Source organism: Geotrypetes seraphini, chromosome 7, assembly GCF_902459505.1.
Source record: "Geotrypetes seraphini chromosome 7, aGeoSer1.1, whole genome shotgun sequence".
In the NCBI taxonomy this organism is placed as follows: Eukaryota; Metazoa; Chordata; class Amphibia; order Gymnophiona; family Dermophiidae; genus Geotrypetes; species Geotrypetes seraphini.
The window spans coordinates 112,985,092-112,997,485 of NC_047090.1; the positions used below are offsets into that span (position 1 = coordinate 112,985,092).

The 12,394-nt window shown below is 39.3% G+C and overlaps 1 protein-coding gene across 1 annotated transcript in view; it reads left to right on the forward strand.

Moving 5' to 3' along the window:
- The window catches only part of STARD9 (StAR related lipid transfer domain containing 9), a 224,778-nt gene that overhangs the window by 168,042 nt on the left and 44,342 nt on the right, over positions 1–12,394 (forward strand). Inside the window, exon 24 of the mRNA XM_033951109.1 lies at positions 1,700–12,319. Coding sequence (XP_033807000.1) covers positions 1,700–12,319 — 10,620 coding nt within the window. The remainder of the gene's footprint in view (positions 1–1,699; positions 12,320–12,394) is intronic.

Below are 12,394 nucleotides of genomic sequence, written 5' to 3' on the forward strand. Positions count from 1 at the left end.
CTGCGCTTGCGTTTTTAGCGTGTGCTGCAGATTAGCGCATGCTAACCCCCCGTGCTACATGGAAAAACTAACGCCTGCTCAATGGAGGCGTTAGCGTCTAGTGTGCGCGGCATTGTAGCTCTTCTAGAAGCTGCATGTGCCAATTCCATTGTGCACAACTTCTAAGGAGGGGGGCATGGATGTCGAGAGGCACGGGCATGCCTAGGAGTTACCTATGGAGCTTATAGAATACAAGGAGTGTCTAACTGCCGCAGACTGCCCAACTTTTAACCTAAAGTTAGGCTTGAAACTGTGGTTTAAGCTAGTATTTCACAGCGGCAGTTCTGCATGAAACTACCATTATGAAATTCGTGCGTAGCATACATGATCCCGGAGCCTAAATTCCAATGCTCTTTCTTGTATGTACAGATTTATACCAACTTTGGAGTAGGTATAAATGGGTACACGATTTGTGCTGGTTCTGGGTGCATGTTGAGCTTATGTTGCCTTTCAAAAGAGGGTCAAAATAAGACTGCTCAAATATAAATGTCCCATTATAACATTAGGCTCATAAAGTTCTAAGGGGTCCTTTCTTACTAAGGCACACTAACAATTAGTGTGTGCTAAATGCCATGCAGCCCATAGGAATATGATGGGCTACGTGGCATTTAGGGCACCTTAGTAAAAGGACTGCAAAGCAAAAGTGACTGCCTGGACGGTTCATAGACAACGGTGCGAAAGGCAAAAGCGCGCGCCAACAATTGAGCGCAGCGTGCGCCGCCACGCCGCTCTAAATTACAGTTTTTAGGGGCTCCGATGGGGGGTTTTGTTGGGGAACCCCCCCAGTTTACTTAATAGACATCGCGCCGGCGTTATGGGGGGTTTGGGGGGTTGTAACCCTCCACATTTTACTGTAAACTGAACTTTTTCCCTAAAAACAGGGAAAAAGTGAAGTTTTCAGTAAAATGGGGGGGGGTTACAACCCCCCACATCCCCCACAACGCCTCCACAACGCGGCGCGATGTCTATTAAGTAAAGTGGGGGGGGGGTTCCCCCCACGCCCCCCCCCCCGTCGGAGCCCCTAAAAACTGTAATTTAGAGCGGCGTGGCGGCGCACGCTGCGCTCAATTGTCGGTGCGCGCTTTTGTCTTTCGCGCCGTTGTCTATGAACCGTCCAGGCAGTCACTTTTGCTTTGCAGTCCTTTTACTAAGGTGCCCTAAATGCCACGTAGCCCATCAGTAATTTAGAGTGGTGCGGCGACGCACACTGCGCTCAGTTGTCTGGGCGCGCCTTTGTCCCGGCGCGCTTTTGACCTGACACCTGCCTGGACAGTTGGTTTATCTGTATTATCTGCTCTGAGGCTATGGTCAATAGATTCATCTCCTGGTGTGATTGTTTCTACAATTTATCTTTCTGCAGTAGATCAGATAAGTTTGTTTGTTTGTTTTTGTTAAATAAGAAAAAATCAACACATAAATTAAATCAAGAAAATCATGGAAAAAAAAAAAATTACACATACATATTACAGATCTTATAATGAAATAGTCCACATCTTGAGAGGAAAGAAAAGAAAAAAGAAAATCAGATGAGTTTCATTGTAATTGTATGCAAGGTCTTGTAACAGAATACTTATATTTCAGTAAAAACACTATATAAAAACTTTTTAGGGTTGTTTTATTACTAGTATTACAAGTTATTATTTTCTGTTTAATTTTGCAGAAAAGACACTTCTGAATTATCTACCTCATCACCTACCTTCAGATGTCATGAAGATCATCTGCCCAGGAAATCACACTCTGTAGAATATCTTTCTAGAAGTACCACAGACTTCTTAAAGAGAGGAAACTTAAGCCTTGAGAGGGATAAGTTGTCTTTATCACAAAGACAGATGGCTAAAAGCGCGAAGATGGATACTGTTAACAATCAAAAAAGAACAGAGAAAGGATTCAATGCGTTATGCCCTGCCATCAAACCACTCATGATGAAAAGGCATCAAAAAATGGACAAGATTGATACCAAGTCAGCAAAAAGTGGGCCAATGAATCAAACCACAAATTCTTCTCCTGGTCAAGTGAAGAGGAATGTTGGGTCTGATTCCATTTGTGAAGGAACTAGAATGGCAAAGTCGAAGGCATTGGCAAATTTAGCTCATGCGGGTAGACCCTTGAAAAGCAGTAATGTTAAAAGATGTAGCAAAAAGGATCCAGTATATACTGAAAAATCTGTCAAAGAAAGAAAAGAATTAGTCATGCCTGGAAAGCCATTATCAAGGCATTCGGGTCAAACTATGAAAGCTTTGAAAAAAGAACCCAGTTCCTGTTTGAAAAGTTTTCATAGCCAGTCAGAAAAGCAACATAAGTTTACGGCAGTATCTTCAATGGAAGACCTTAAGAAAATAAATGTAAGTGTTCCTCTCCATCAGACTGATAAAAGATGTTATAGTGCTGAGATGCTAAGTACAGACGTCTCAAGAAAAGCTACAGATTTACTAGAGAACTGGCAAGAAGAAGATGATGAATTTTCAGACACAGACAGTTTATATTCTTTGGATTCTCTCTCCTCTGCCTATGCTAAAGCTTTGACAAAGCAATTAAAGGAGGAGGAGGAGGAGGAAGAACATAAAGACATTGCCAGCCAAGAAGAGTGTGCAAGTGATGACAGTCAGATGTCTCAAGATTCCCTGGTGGAGAAAAAAATGAAACCTAAAAAGCAAAGCAAACGCTTTTTGCAGAAATTAAGACCACTTAAACAACCCATCAAAGGCTCGACTGATACGAGCGTGCTACCAAGTGCTAGCTCCTATGTTTTAGGTAGTGGATTAGCAGAAACAGGAAGAAGTTTTTCCCTCGACAGTTTAGCAGATGTGGAGGCAGCCCTGGAATCCGATTCATCGGATGAAATACCTGCAGAGATTTTTTGGAAGCTACAAAGTCCCAGATCTCTGCCTCCACATAGTGAGGATCCGTCTATATCCGAAGCCTTTCAAAAACCAGCAACAGGATTGGCTGACCAGGAGCATTCCTTCTATTTAGATAGAAAGGAGGCATCCGATTGTACTCGCATCCATACACCATTACTGAAGGAGATGAAGACATGTTGGAAAGAAAATTCAACTTTTTGTGACCCCAAATCTAGAGAGTTATGGGAAGCCCCTATGATTGTTAGTGATTCCTGGTCATCTTTTGATCCTAAACTTGGAAACAGCAGTCCACAAATGGCAACAGCTTTGTTTCCTGAAACACTGGGATTTCTGAAAGCTGCTTTACCAGCCAGACATGAGCCTGAATGTTGGAAGATGGAAGAGAATCTGACACAGCCAGTTGGCAAGGACTCATTGCTATTCAGCTGTCAGGAACGGCAATCTACTCCTTGTTCTTCAAGCACTGTAAGGGATATAAACAAAATGCCTTCCAAAGAGAGATCAGAGGAACTTTCATGGGGAGTAATGACTCAAAGCTGCAACAGTGAATTAGGTAAAAATGGGATTGCCACAAGGAGCACTGTATTAAGTACATGTCTTGAAGAAAAGGCATTCAGTGTGCATGATTACACCCAAAACACTCCCAATACATCACTGCTCGAGAGTTCAGTGGAGAAAACACCTGAAGGTACATTTGATTCAATCCTGTCTGCAAAAGATGATTGTCTGGAAACAAGGCAGTCAAATACTGCTAAATATAAGCAGGACTGTGATTCTCCCAATTCTTTTTCTATTACCAATATTAACAAAATACAGAGAGAGAATTCTTCGTGCATCAGTTCCCTGGCAGTATATGCACATGAAGGAGTGTGCAAAAATGAGGCTGACTTGTCCTTAACTTTTTCTGAGCTATCCAAAGTCCAGAGTTCAGTGCAGGCAGATAATGAAAAGTGTGTATTAAAGGAAGAAAAAAATTATGTAAATGCTGGTTTAGAAGACGGGACTGGATTTTGCAGAAATGAAGACTACACAACTAATCAGCATATGTTTCTGCCAGCACATATCTACGAAAAGGATGCAAGTAACAAAGACGTGTGTGTAAATAAGGCAAGCAATGAATCCCAGCCAGCCTCCAAGCATGAACCATCTGTACTGCTTAAGGAGAGTTGTGGCAACCATTCTGAATCTGTTAAAAATGTCATGACAACTTGCTTTTTTGATGGTTCTTTCATGGATAACACTTCAGACAAGGAAATTATCACTGGAAAGAACTTTATAACTGAAATTCATGAGCTTGAGACTCACACGGCAGAAAGAAAAAAAATGATCAGAGAGCCAGTTGTAGGAGACGATGCTGCTTCCGAATGTGTACAGAATAGAACTGGTGAGCCCATATCGGGCAGAAAAGCCTCTTGCAAATATATTCCACTGTTGCAAAGAAGTGAAACAGAACAGAATAATCAAATAGTATTTCATCTCGATAGCAACAAATTTACAATTCCGTTACAAACTTCTTATATGATGGAAGAATGCATTGAAACCCTTACTGATACTGCTTTAGAGATCCCAATTAGCCAATCTGTAAGTAACAGTAGACACAGTGAGGAACCATTGTGCTTGCAAAACAACTCTGATTTTCAAAAATCTGATCTTCTGAAAAGTGTGCACGATATTCAACAGCCTTTTAATCCCGAAAATGACTTAGGCCAACTGGTTTCAAAAGACAGACTACCTCAAACAAAAACTATACAGCCACCCTTAGTTGAAAATAGTGTAGCCAACTGTGGCAGAGTTATCCTTTCTGCCAAAAGTGAAGAGCTGCTATCCAAAATGACAAATGTGATAGCACCTAATTTTCCTCGTGCCACCAACTTAAATGAAAAAAATGTTAGCGTTGTCATAGCTTGTGAGGAGGCGTATTCTGGGCTTGATTCTGTGGAAAATAAGTGTAGACTCAGCACACAATGCAGCTTAATATCTACAGATCAGAATATGGTAACTCAGAAGAATGTGTGCGTTTCCATGAAAGAAGGTGTCGAAATTCAGAGTGATGATTATTTTGATAAAGAATATAGATCTACAGCCCAAACGAGAGAAGGAGAGGATCAACAAATGGTTCTAGGTCTTACTCTAAATCAAGCTGCATCTATACATTCTAAGGAAATCCTTAATGATGGAAAAATTGACTCAAGGGAAGGGACTGCACGTAAGGAATTTGTATCAGATGCCTCTGGCCAAGAAAGAAGTTGCAGTGTAACCAATGTATTTGCCAAAACAGAAATCCTTGGCCCCGAAGAGAGTATGAGTTCTGATCAGTGTAATAAACTATTAAATGAAGCTAGTCATGTACTAAACCAAAATAATGAAATGTTAAGTGACTGTATTGAAAAATTGAGAACAGATGAAGGCAAAAAAAAGAAACTTTGGGAAGAGAGTCAGTGTAGGAGAACAGAAGAAGAAAAACTGTTGAAATGTGTAAATAAGCAGGCAAACAGTTTAGAAACTGAATATACGGAATGCAAAGGATCTCATAATTGCTCCCTTGTTGCAATTCACAGTGTTAATATAGACATAAACAAAGGTGGTTGTGACATTGCAAGCCCTACTCTTCAAGCAGTAGAGTTTGATGAAACCATGAATTGTCCAGATAAATGTCATTTGCATGAAACAGCAGCTATGACCGTACCAAAGACAGAAACCAGTGCACATCCAAGCAGAAACTCAGAAAAAGCAGAAACCTTTGACAGACTAATTACTGGCTTTATACAAAACCAAACGGAAAATAAAATCAAAAGGAATGATTGTTTAACAGAAATGGAAATTGGTTTTAATTCTGTTGCAGATTCTCAGCGGTCATTGGAGTCTGTTGAGGTCTGTGATGAATCTAATCCAAACAGTGGCAATATGAAAGATGACCTGTTAAATGCAGGGAACTTAGCTGTACCAATACCTACAAACCATAAGCAAGAAGGACAGTGGTTCAAGACAAATCGTGACACAGAATGCACAGGATCTCCTAAAGAAAGTGACACTTTTATGTTTGCAGGAGACTTGCTATTAACATCAGAAGTAGTTTCTCATAATAACCTTGACAGCGTAGTTAATTCTGAAATAATAAAGAGTGAAGTAGACTACAACACAGTTGGACAGGAAAGGGTGGTTCGTACAGGAATATCATCACTGCCAGCCAATGGCATTCTTTTGTGTGCTGAAGAGATTCAAGATCAGATGTCTTACAATAGCAATGCCAATGAAAAGATTTTAAACCCCTCTGAGATGCCCAGCACAAAGTTTGCAGCTGCTGGGCGAGATAAACAAGGTATATTTTCAGCAAACATTTCTTTAGCTAAGGAGTGCATTGATACAAATCTAATCGCCAGAGCTCCCGAACTGCCAGGTCTTCATATTCAGTTAAAGGTACCCCATAAATCTATGAATGAGATCACGAATGAAAGCTTCAGTGATGATGGAAAGGGAATTATACAAACTGATGATAATGAAAGATGTACTGCTAGAGAAAATAATAAAGTGTATTCATTAAAAGACCCAAAAGATATTCCAAAAATCTTGGAAAGCAACAATAGAAATGGGGTTGACAATCAACACAGTCTTTGTGAACCTCTTCTCATGCACTCCATTAATAAAGATGAAGCAATTATGGTACGCACTAGAGGAGTAGATATGGAATCCAATTTTGACGTTTGCAACAAAGAAACAGGGAAAACAGATAGGAGTGAGACTAAAAATATAATTGGAAACACTATTTGTTTCAAAAAGAGTGACACAAGTTCACTTGTAGACACTTCAAAAGCTGTACTTGATTCTTCCTATAAAGAAATGACTTGTAATGTATGTTCTGTAGAAAGCCTATCATCTTTTGAACGTAGAAATCAACCTGCAAAAGAATGTGCATGCTATGCTAAGCTCAACAGAGAAAAATGCTGGTCAGTGGAACTGAAAACGATTGACCTTGCAAGTGTCCACAAAGACCCAGCGGATCATTTAAAGTCTTTTGTAGATGGCATCCTGGTAGAAAGTATTGTGGAACTACCTGCTGTTGTGAGTACCTCAGATTTGAAAACCACGCCACTCTGTCTGGGTCTGACAAATAACAGGGATACAGATAAACCCCTCGTTTCACAGGACTCATTGTGCAGTTTTAGTGAAAGCAAATGCAAAAACATTTTGCATGCCCAGCTCCTCAGTAATTCAGCTGAGAAAACTGCAACACTAAAATGCATCCAGTCACATTGTAAGGAATGCAGAGTTTTAAATGAAACAAGAGAAATTCCAATCAGCAAGACGTCTTTAGATAGCTATTCAGTTACCTCTGAGGGCAAAAATAATCTTCTGGAAACTTCCATTCAGTCACATCTGGACAATACACTTTATGATGAAAAATTTCAAAGGTATGCTGTTAATTCTGGCATCTCTGAATTAGGTGATTGCTTATTAAACAATGTTGCTACATTTGAACCCCATCAGCTGTGGGAAAATAGCAAACAATATGAAGCTAATTCTGTAGATTCTAAAAAATATAAATTCTTTGAAAACAGATCAGACGATACAGATTCACAATATTCTGCTTTTGTACATCAGTCACAAGGTGAAGACAATTGCTATGTGTTTATAGAGAAGGGAAGGCCAGAAGTAGAAAGGAAGGAGCAAATCCCTAAATTGGTTGTAGCTGCAGATGAAAGGGAAGAATTGAAAGGTTCTTTTGATGAAATTCTTGTCGGGAAAGAGAGCACAAAATCTTCGGCAGACTGTATTACTACTGCTTATGCCAAAGTTTCAGAGCAACTTTCACTTGATATTGAAACTCTCAAATATGAAGACAGCTCTGTAGAGGAAAAAAATACTTCAGACTATATGAAAGATATTTCTTTGGGATTAAAGGCGACCACAGAGGTTGAAGTTAAACATAATGCTGATTGTGGTCGTGTGTCTTTAGGTTTCTTACAGACTACTAATGCATTAGACATTGCTCATAAATCAGTGGCAGAAACAGGTCGTACAGAGAACCATTTGCCACCTTCATCTATTTCTGAAAATATTGACACATTACATTCTGATTTGAACAAATTTCCAACTCCATATAGAGGATCAGAATCGGCGTACACTTCAGGGTTCACCAATGACATTAACTTTGAAGTATCTGAGTCAGAAAAAGAGTCTATAGCTCCAAAATTTGGCCAGCTATGTCATTCCTTGCGAGATATTTCTGTAGATGATCAGTTGGTTCCTAGAGGTGCATATTATCACTGTGACCAAGAAAAAGAAAAAAACTGTTATAAGGCTGAGCATCCAGAAGACTCTTTCAGTTGTGTTGCAGCAAGTATAGATAGTTCTCATACATCTCTATTTAGCCACCAGATGTCCCCCTCGGTACAAACACAAGTATTTGGCAGCAATGATCAGCAGCCCACCCTGCCTCATAGCTTTCTGCATCCTGCTTTAGATGGAAATAGACACAACCTTAGATCTGATAGAACTGAGAAAGACAAGGCACGTAAAGAACAGTATGCTGTAGATAAATCAGGGATGCACCAAAATACTCTTGGTGTATTAAATCTTGTTGAAAAAGTTCACAAACAGCAGAGGGAACCTTCTCAGCTTTTAAGTGTATGCTCAGAAATATTTGAAAATGTGCAAAAGGACAATATGATTATTCTCTTTCCAGTGCCATCTTTAGACACTGATGTAACAGTGTGTATGGGAGAAAACCATACTGAATTCAATAGCAGAAATGACATGTTACTGTCAGATTTATGCAGTGATATAACACATCTGGCTTTAAATAAAGAGCAAGAAGATTTATCTGCAACTAAAAACAGTGACAGCAATGAATTCCTAATACAACAACGTTCTGTTGGTCAATCTATTGATCCACAATGTACAGCATTAGAAACTATGGATGTAGAAAATGCAGATGTGGAAACAACCTATTTTCAGGATATTGATGAATCAGGACTTACCAAAGGTGGTGATATTGCTAATTTAGAAAAGGTTTATCCCAAGCACTCTAGTCAAGAGACATTGGTATTAGGCTTAGATGATGACAGCCATTCACAGTATATCAGTGGAATGTGCCAAAGTGAAACATTTCCACAAAATCCAAACACTAGAGATAAGATAGCCAGTACAATAAACAATACATTTTCAGGTGCAGACAGTTCTACAAATGAAACTGTTGGTCATCAGAGGGGAGATGGCATAATGCAGGAAAAGATTTTAGGATCAGAAAAGGTTTCTTTAACAAATAATAATAATTCTTCTTCACACCTTTTGATAGAAAATAAATGTGTGTACCCAGTGGTTAAATATAGAAATAAAAAATTACTAGTCAGTGCATGTCAGGCAAATAATTTCTATAAAAATGAAGATATTTCATGCCTACAGAGTCACAGGCTATCAGCTCCATCTATCAGCGTAACATCTAAGCTGGTAAATTCTTTAGCAGATGTAGAAGGGACAAATTTAGTGTTTCCTTCCTCCAGATCTCTACAGAACCTGAATATGAGCATTGAGCCTCCTTCTCCAACTGAAGATACTAATCTTTATTTAATTGACAATTATTCAGAGCTAGGATCAAATAATCTTGAAGATAGACCCTCCATAGGAATTCAGGTGAAGAAAGTACACTCACAAAGACCAGAAACAAGTTTACGTCATATTTCTGAAACACCTGAAGTCAGTCAGTCTCTTGAGTCTTCTGCTGGTCTTCGTTTATGTTCTCTTTCAAATATAGCTGATTCTTCCATAAAGGTAGGAACAAGCAGCTATTCCAGTGACACTCAACCAGCCAAATACATGGAGGGGATCTTTGAAGAATTTAAGTATCAGCTAATAGATAGGAATCAATGTTTGCAAGACAACAAAGATGCAATGCATTTCAAGTCAAGTGACATTAACCCTTATGTTCATCCATGGCAACAAGATGAACATTGTCGAGCTGGCTGGAAACAGTGTGGATTTGGTAGTGCAAGTGATGTGTCTTGTAACCCACTTCAGCCGAGTTTTGATAATTCTAAAGTTATACGATGTTCTAGTGTTGATAATGGACTAAATGCCCAGAATTCACCCTTTCATTCTCACCTTAGTTCTTATGCTAATGCCAGAGTAACATCCAGCACTTTAAGCAGCATTGAAGACTTCCAGGCATTAGATGATATGGCACGAGATTCTGAACCTGAAAATTCTCCCAACTGTGGCAGATATTACTATCCTGTGTATGATGAAGCAGTTATGACAAAGCTAGAAGACAGAGACTTGCAAATTAAGAATACTTTTAGACAATGTGAAAACAATCCTATTCAGGTAGATGAAATTGTGCTTCTGTATCCTTCTGAGTCAGAATCATCTTCAGGAAAAATACAAAAGACTATGTGTGAACAGAGCACCCAAACTGTGTCTAAAACTCGACATAAGAGAGTAAGCAAACATCAAAGGAGCTATGCAGATGTCAATACAGCAAAACGAGAAACAGCTAGGAGGCGAGTTCAGCGACCAGCGTCCTGGACAAATGTGCATGATTTTTCTTTACATCTATCACAGCTTCTTCATGATACCTCTGAACTTCTGGGTAATCTCTCCCAGCATCATATTATTGACATTCATCTAAATGCCAACAGTAATCCAAGTGTCACTGCTGAAGGGATTATAAAACATGCAAATACTTCTATTCAGACAGTGATAGATAAAGGAATTCAAACAGAATCTTCAGGTATTCCAAATTCTAGGAATCGGGCAAGCCAGCACCAAACAAACAAAGATAATGATTGCACGAATGCCCAAGAAGTCAATGCGATTGTGAAGGTGTTAGGTTCAGATATAGTAGATGTGTCTCAGGAAAGCAAAGATGTAATGCTAACACTTAAAAATTCAAAATCCCCACAAAGCAAAGAGTTAAAGATGCAGAGCATGCCAAACATAAGTGATTATGGTCAGCATAAAATTGAACAAGAGGCTTTCGTTACACCACCTGATTTAGTGAGAGCCTCAACACCATTCCTGGAAAGCTTTCAAGAAACACCTTCAAATACACATCAGACTGCTGTACTTTTCAGTCCCACAGTGTCTCCTGTTGTCTCCCCTAGTTCAGAAAAAATTGAACCCTCTTGTACTTCATGTCCCAGCAGTCGTGATTTTACATGGACTCAAAGTGAGCAGAAGAAAGAACAATCTGACATTATTAAAGCACATAGAAAACTATATTATAAAAATACTTTATTGATTGACAGAGCTTCTTCCCCAATTCTAACACTTAGTGCTAGTTCAGACAGCCAGATGACCAGTAGCAAGTCTTGTTCAAATACTGAATCTTCAAAAGAGCATAGTAGCGCTGTTAAGTCAGACTTTTGCCAAGGTTTTAAGGTTCAGGAGCCTGACGTGGGCAGCTCATCGGAAACTGAATTGAACACTGACTCCAACAGCTCTTGTGGTAGTGATGGGGCATTTAAAAGAGCTAGAAGTCTGCCAGATAAGAAGACCATCAAAAACTTGTTGGGAAATGGTAATTCAAAAGAATCCAGACTGAAGCTCAGATTCCAAGATAATTCCAGTGGAAAAATAATTAACTCCAAGAATTGTAATGATACAGATGGCACTTCACAGGTTTTGTTTAATATTCCTGCACAGCATTCACTTAAAGATCAAGTGAGTGAGTATTCAGGAGAAAAGAGACATAAATTTGTTGGTCTTGCTGATGATTTGTCTGTCAGACAACATGAAAATGTGGCACATATATGGCAACATCCCTCTTATTTTACAAACCTTCCACATGACTCTTCTAATGAAGAACCGATTAGAGGTTCTGTCATCGGTGTAATGGATAGAGATGTTGGGAGCACATCCCTTGAATATCTGGTAGCAAATCCAAATTACTCTTTCTCCACATCAGAAATGAGTGAAATGACCATACATCTGCCAGATGACGATGCTGTATCAATCGCAGCAAGCGAGTCCAATACTGAAGTTCTTCTGAATGAGAATCCCTCCTTTGTTATGAGTCAGAGACCGCGGAGCTATAGTCTTAGGGATCTACCCCTACACAATAAATTTAGCAACTGGTCTGGAGTGCAATGCAACCCTCACTCACCAAATGATATGGCTAATAGCTTTGCTGATTTATATAATGAAGCACAAAAGAAACATGTAAAAGACTCTGCTAGCGAGACAAAAGGAAAGAGACATCTTTCTAATAGTAAAATAAGAGAGATTGAGAAGCTGCAAAGAGAGCGTGCAGAGATTATGTCTGGTATAAATCTTGATATGACTCAGCATCCCCTTACTGTGGAACTCACAGAAGCAAAACTTAACTATGGCATTGGAGAAACAGATGCATTGCTGAGAATCCTGCAAGATGGATCAGGAAGAGATGAAACTACATTGTCCATGAAGCAAAAATTATATGAAAGGTAATATTAGAAATGTTGTAGAAGCTCAAAGCAGTAGGTGAAAAGATGCAGTATTCTTAACTGATAGTCATAAAT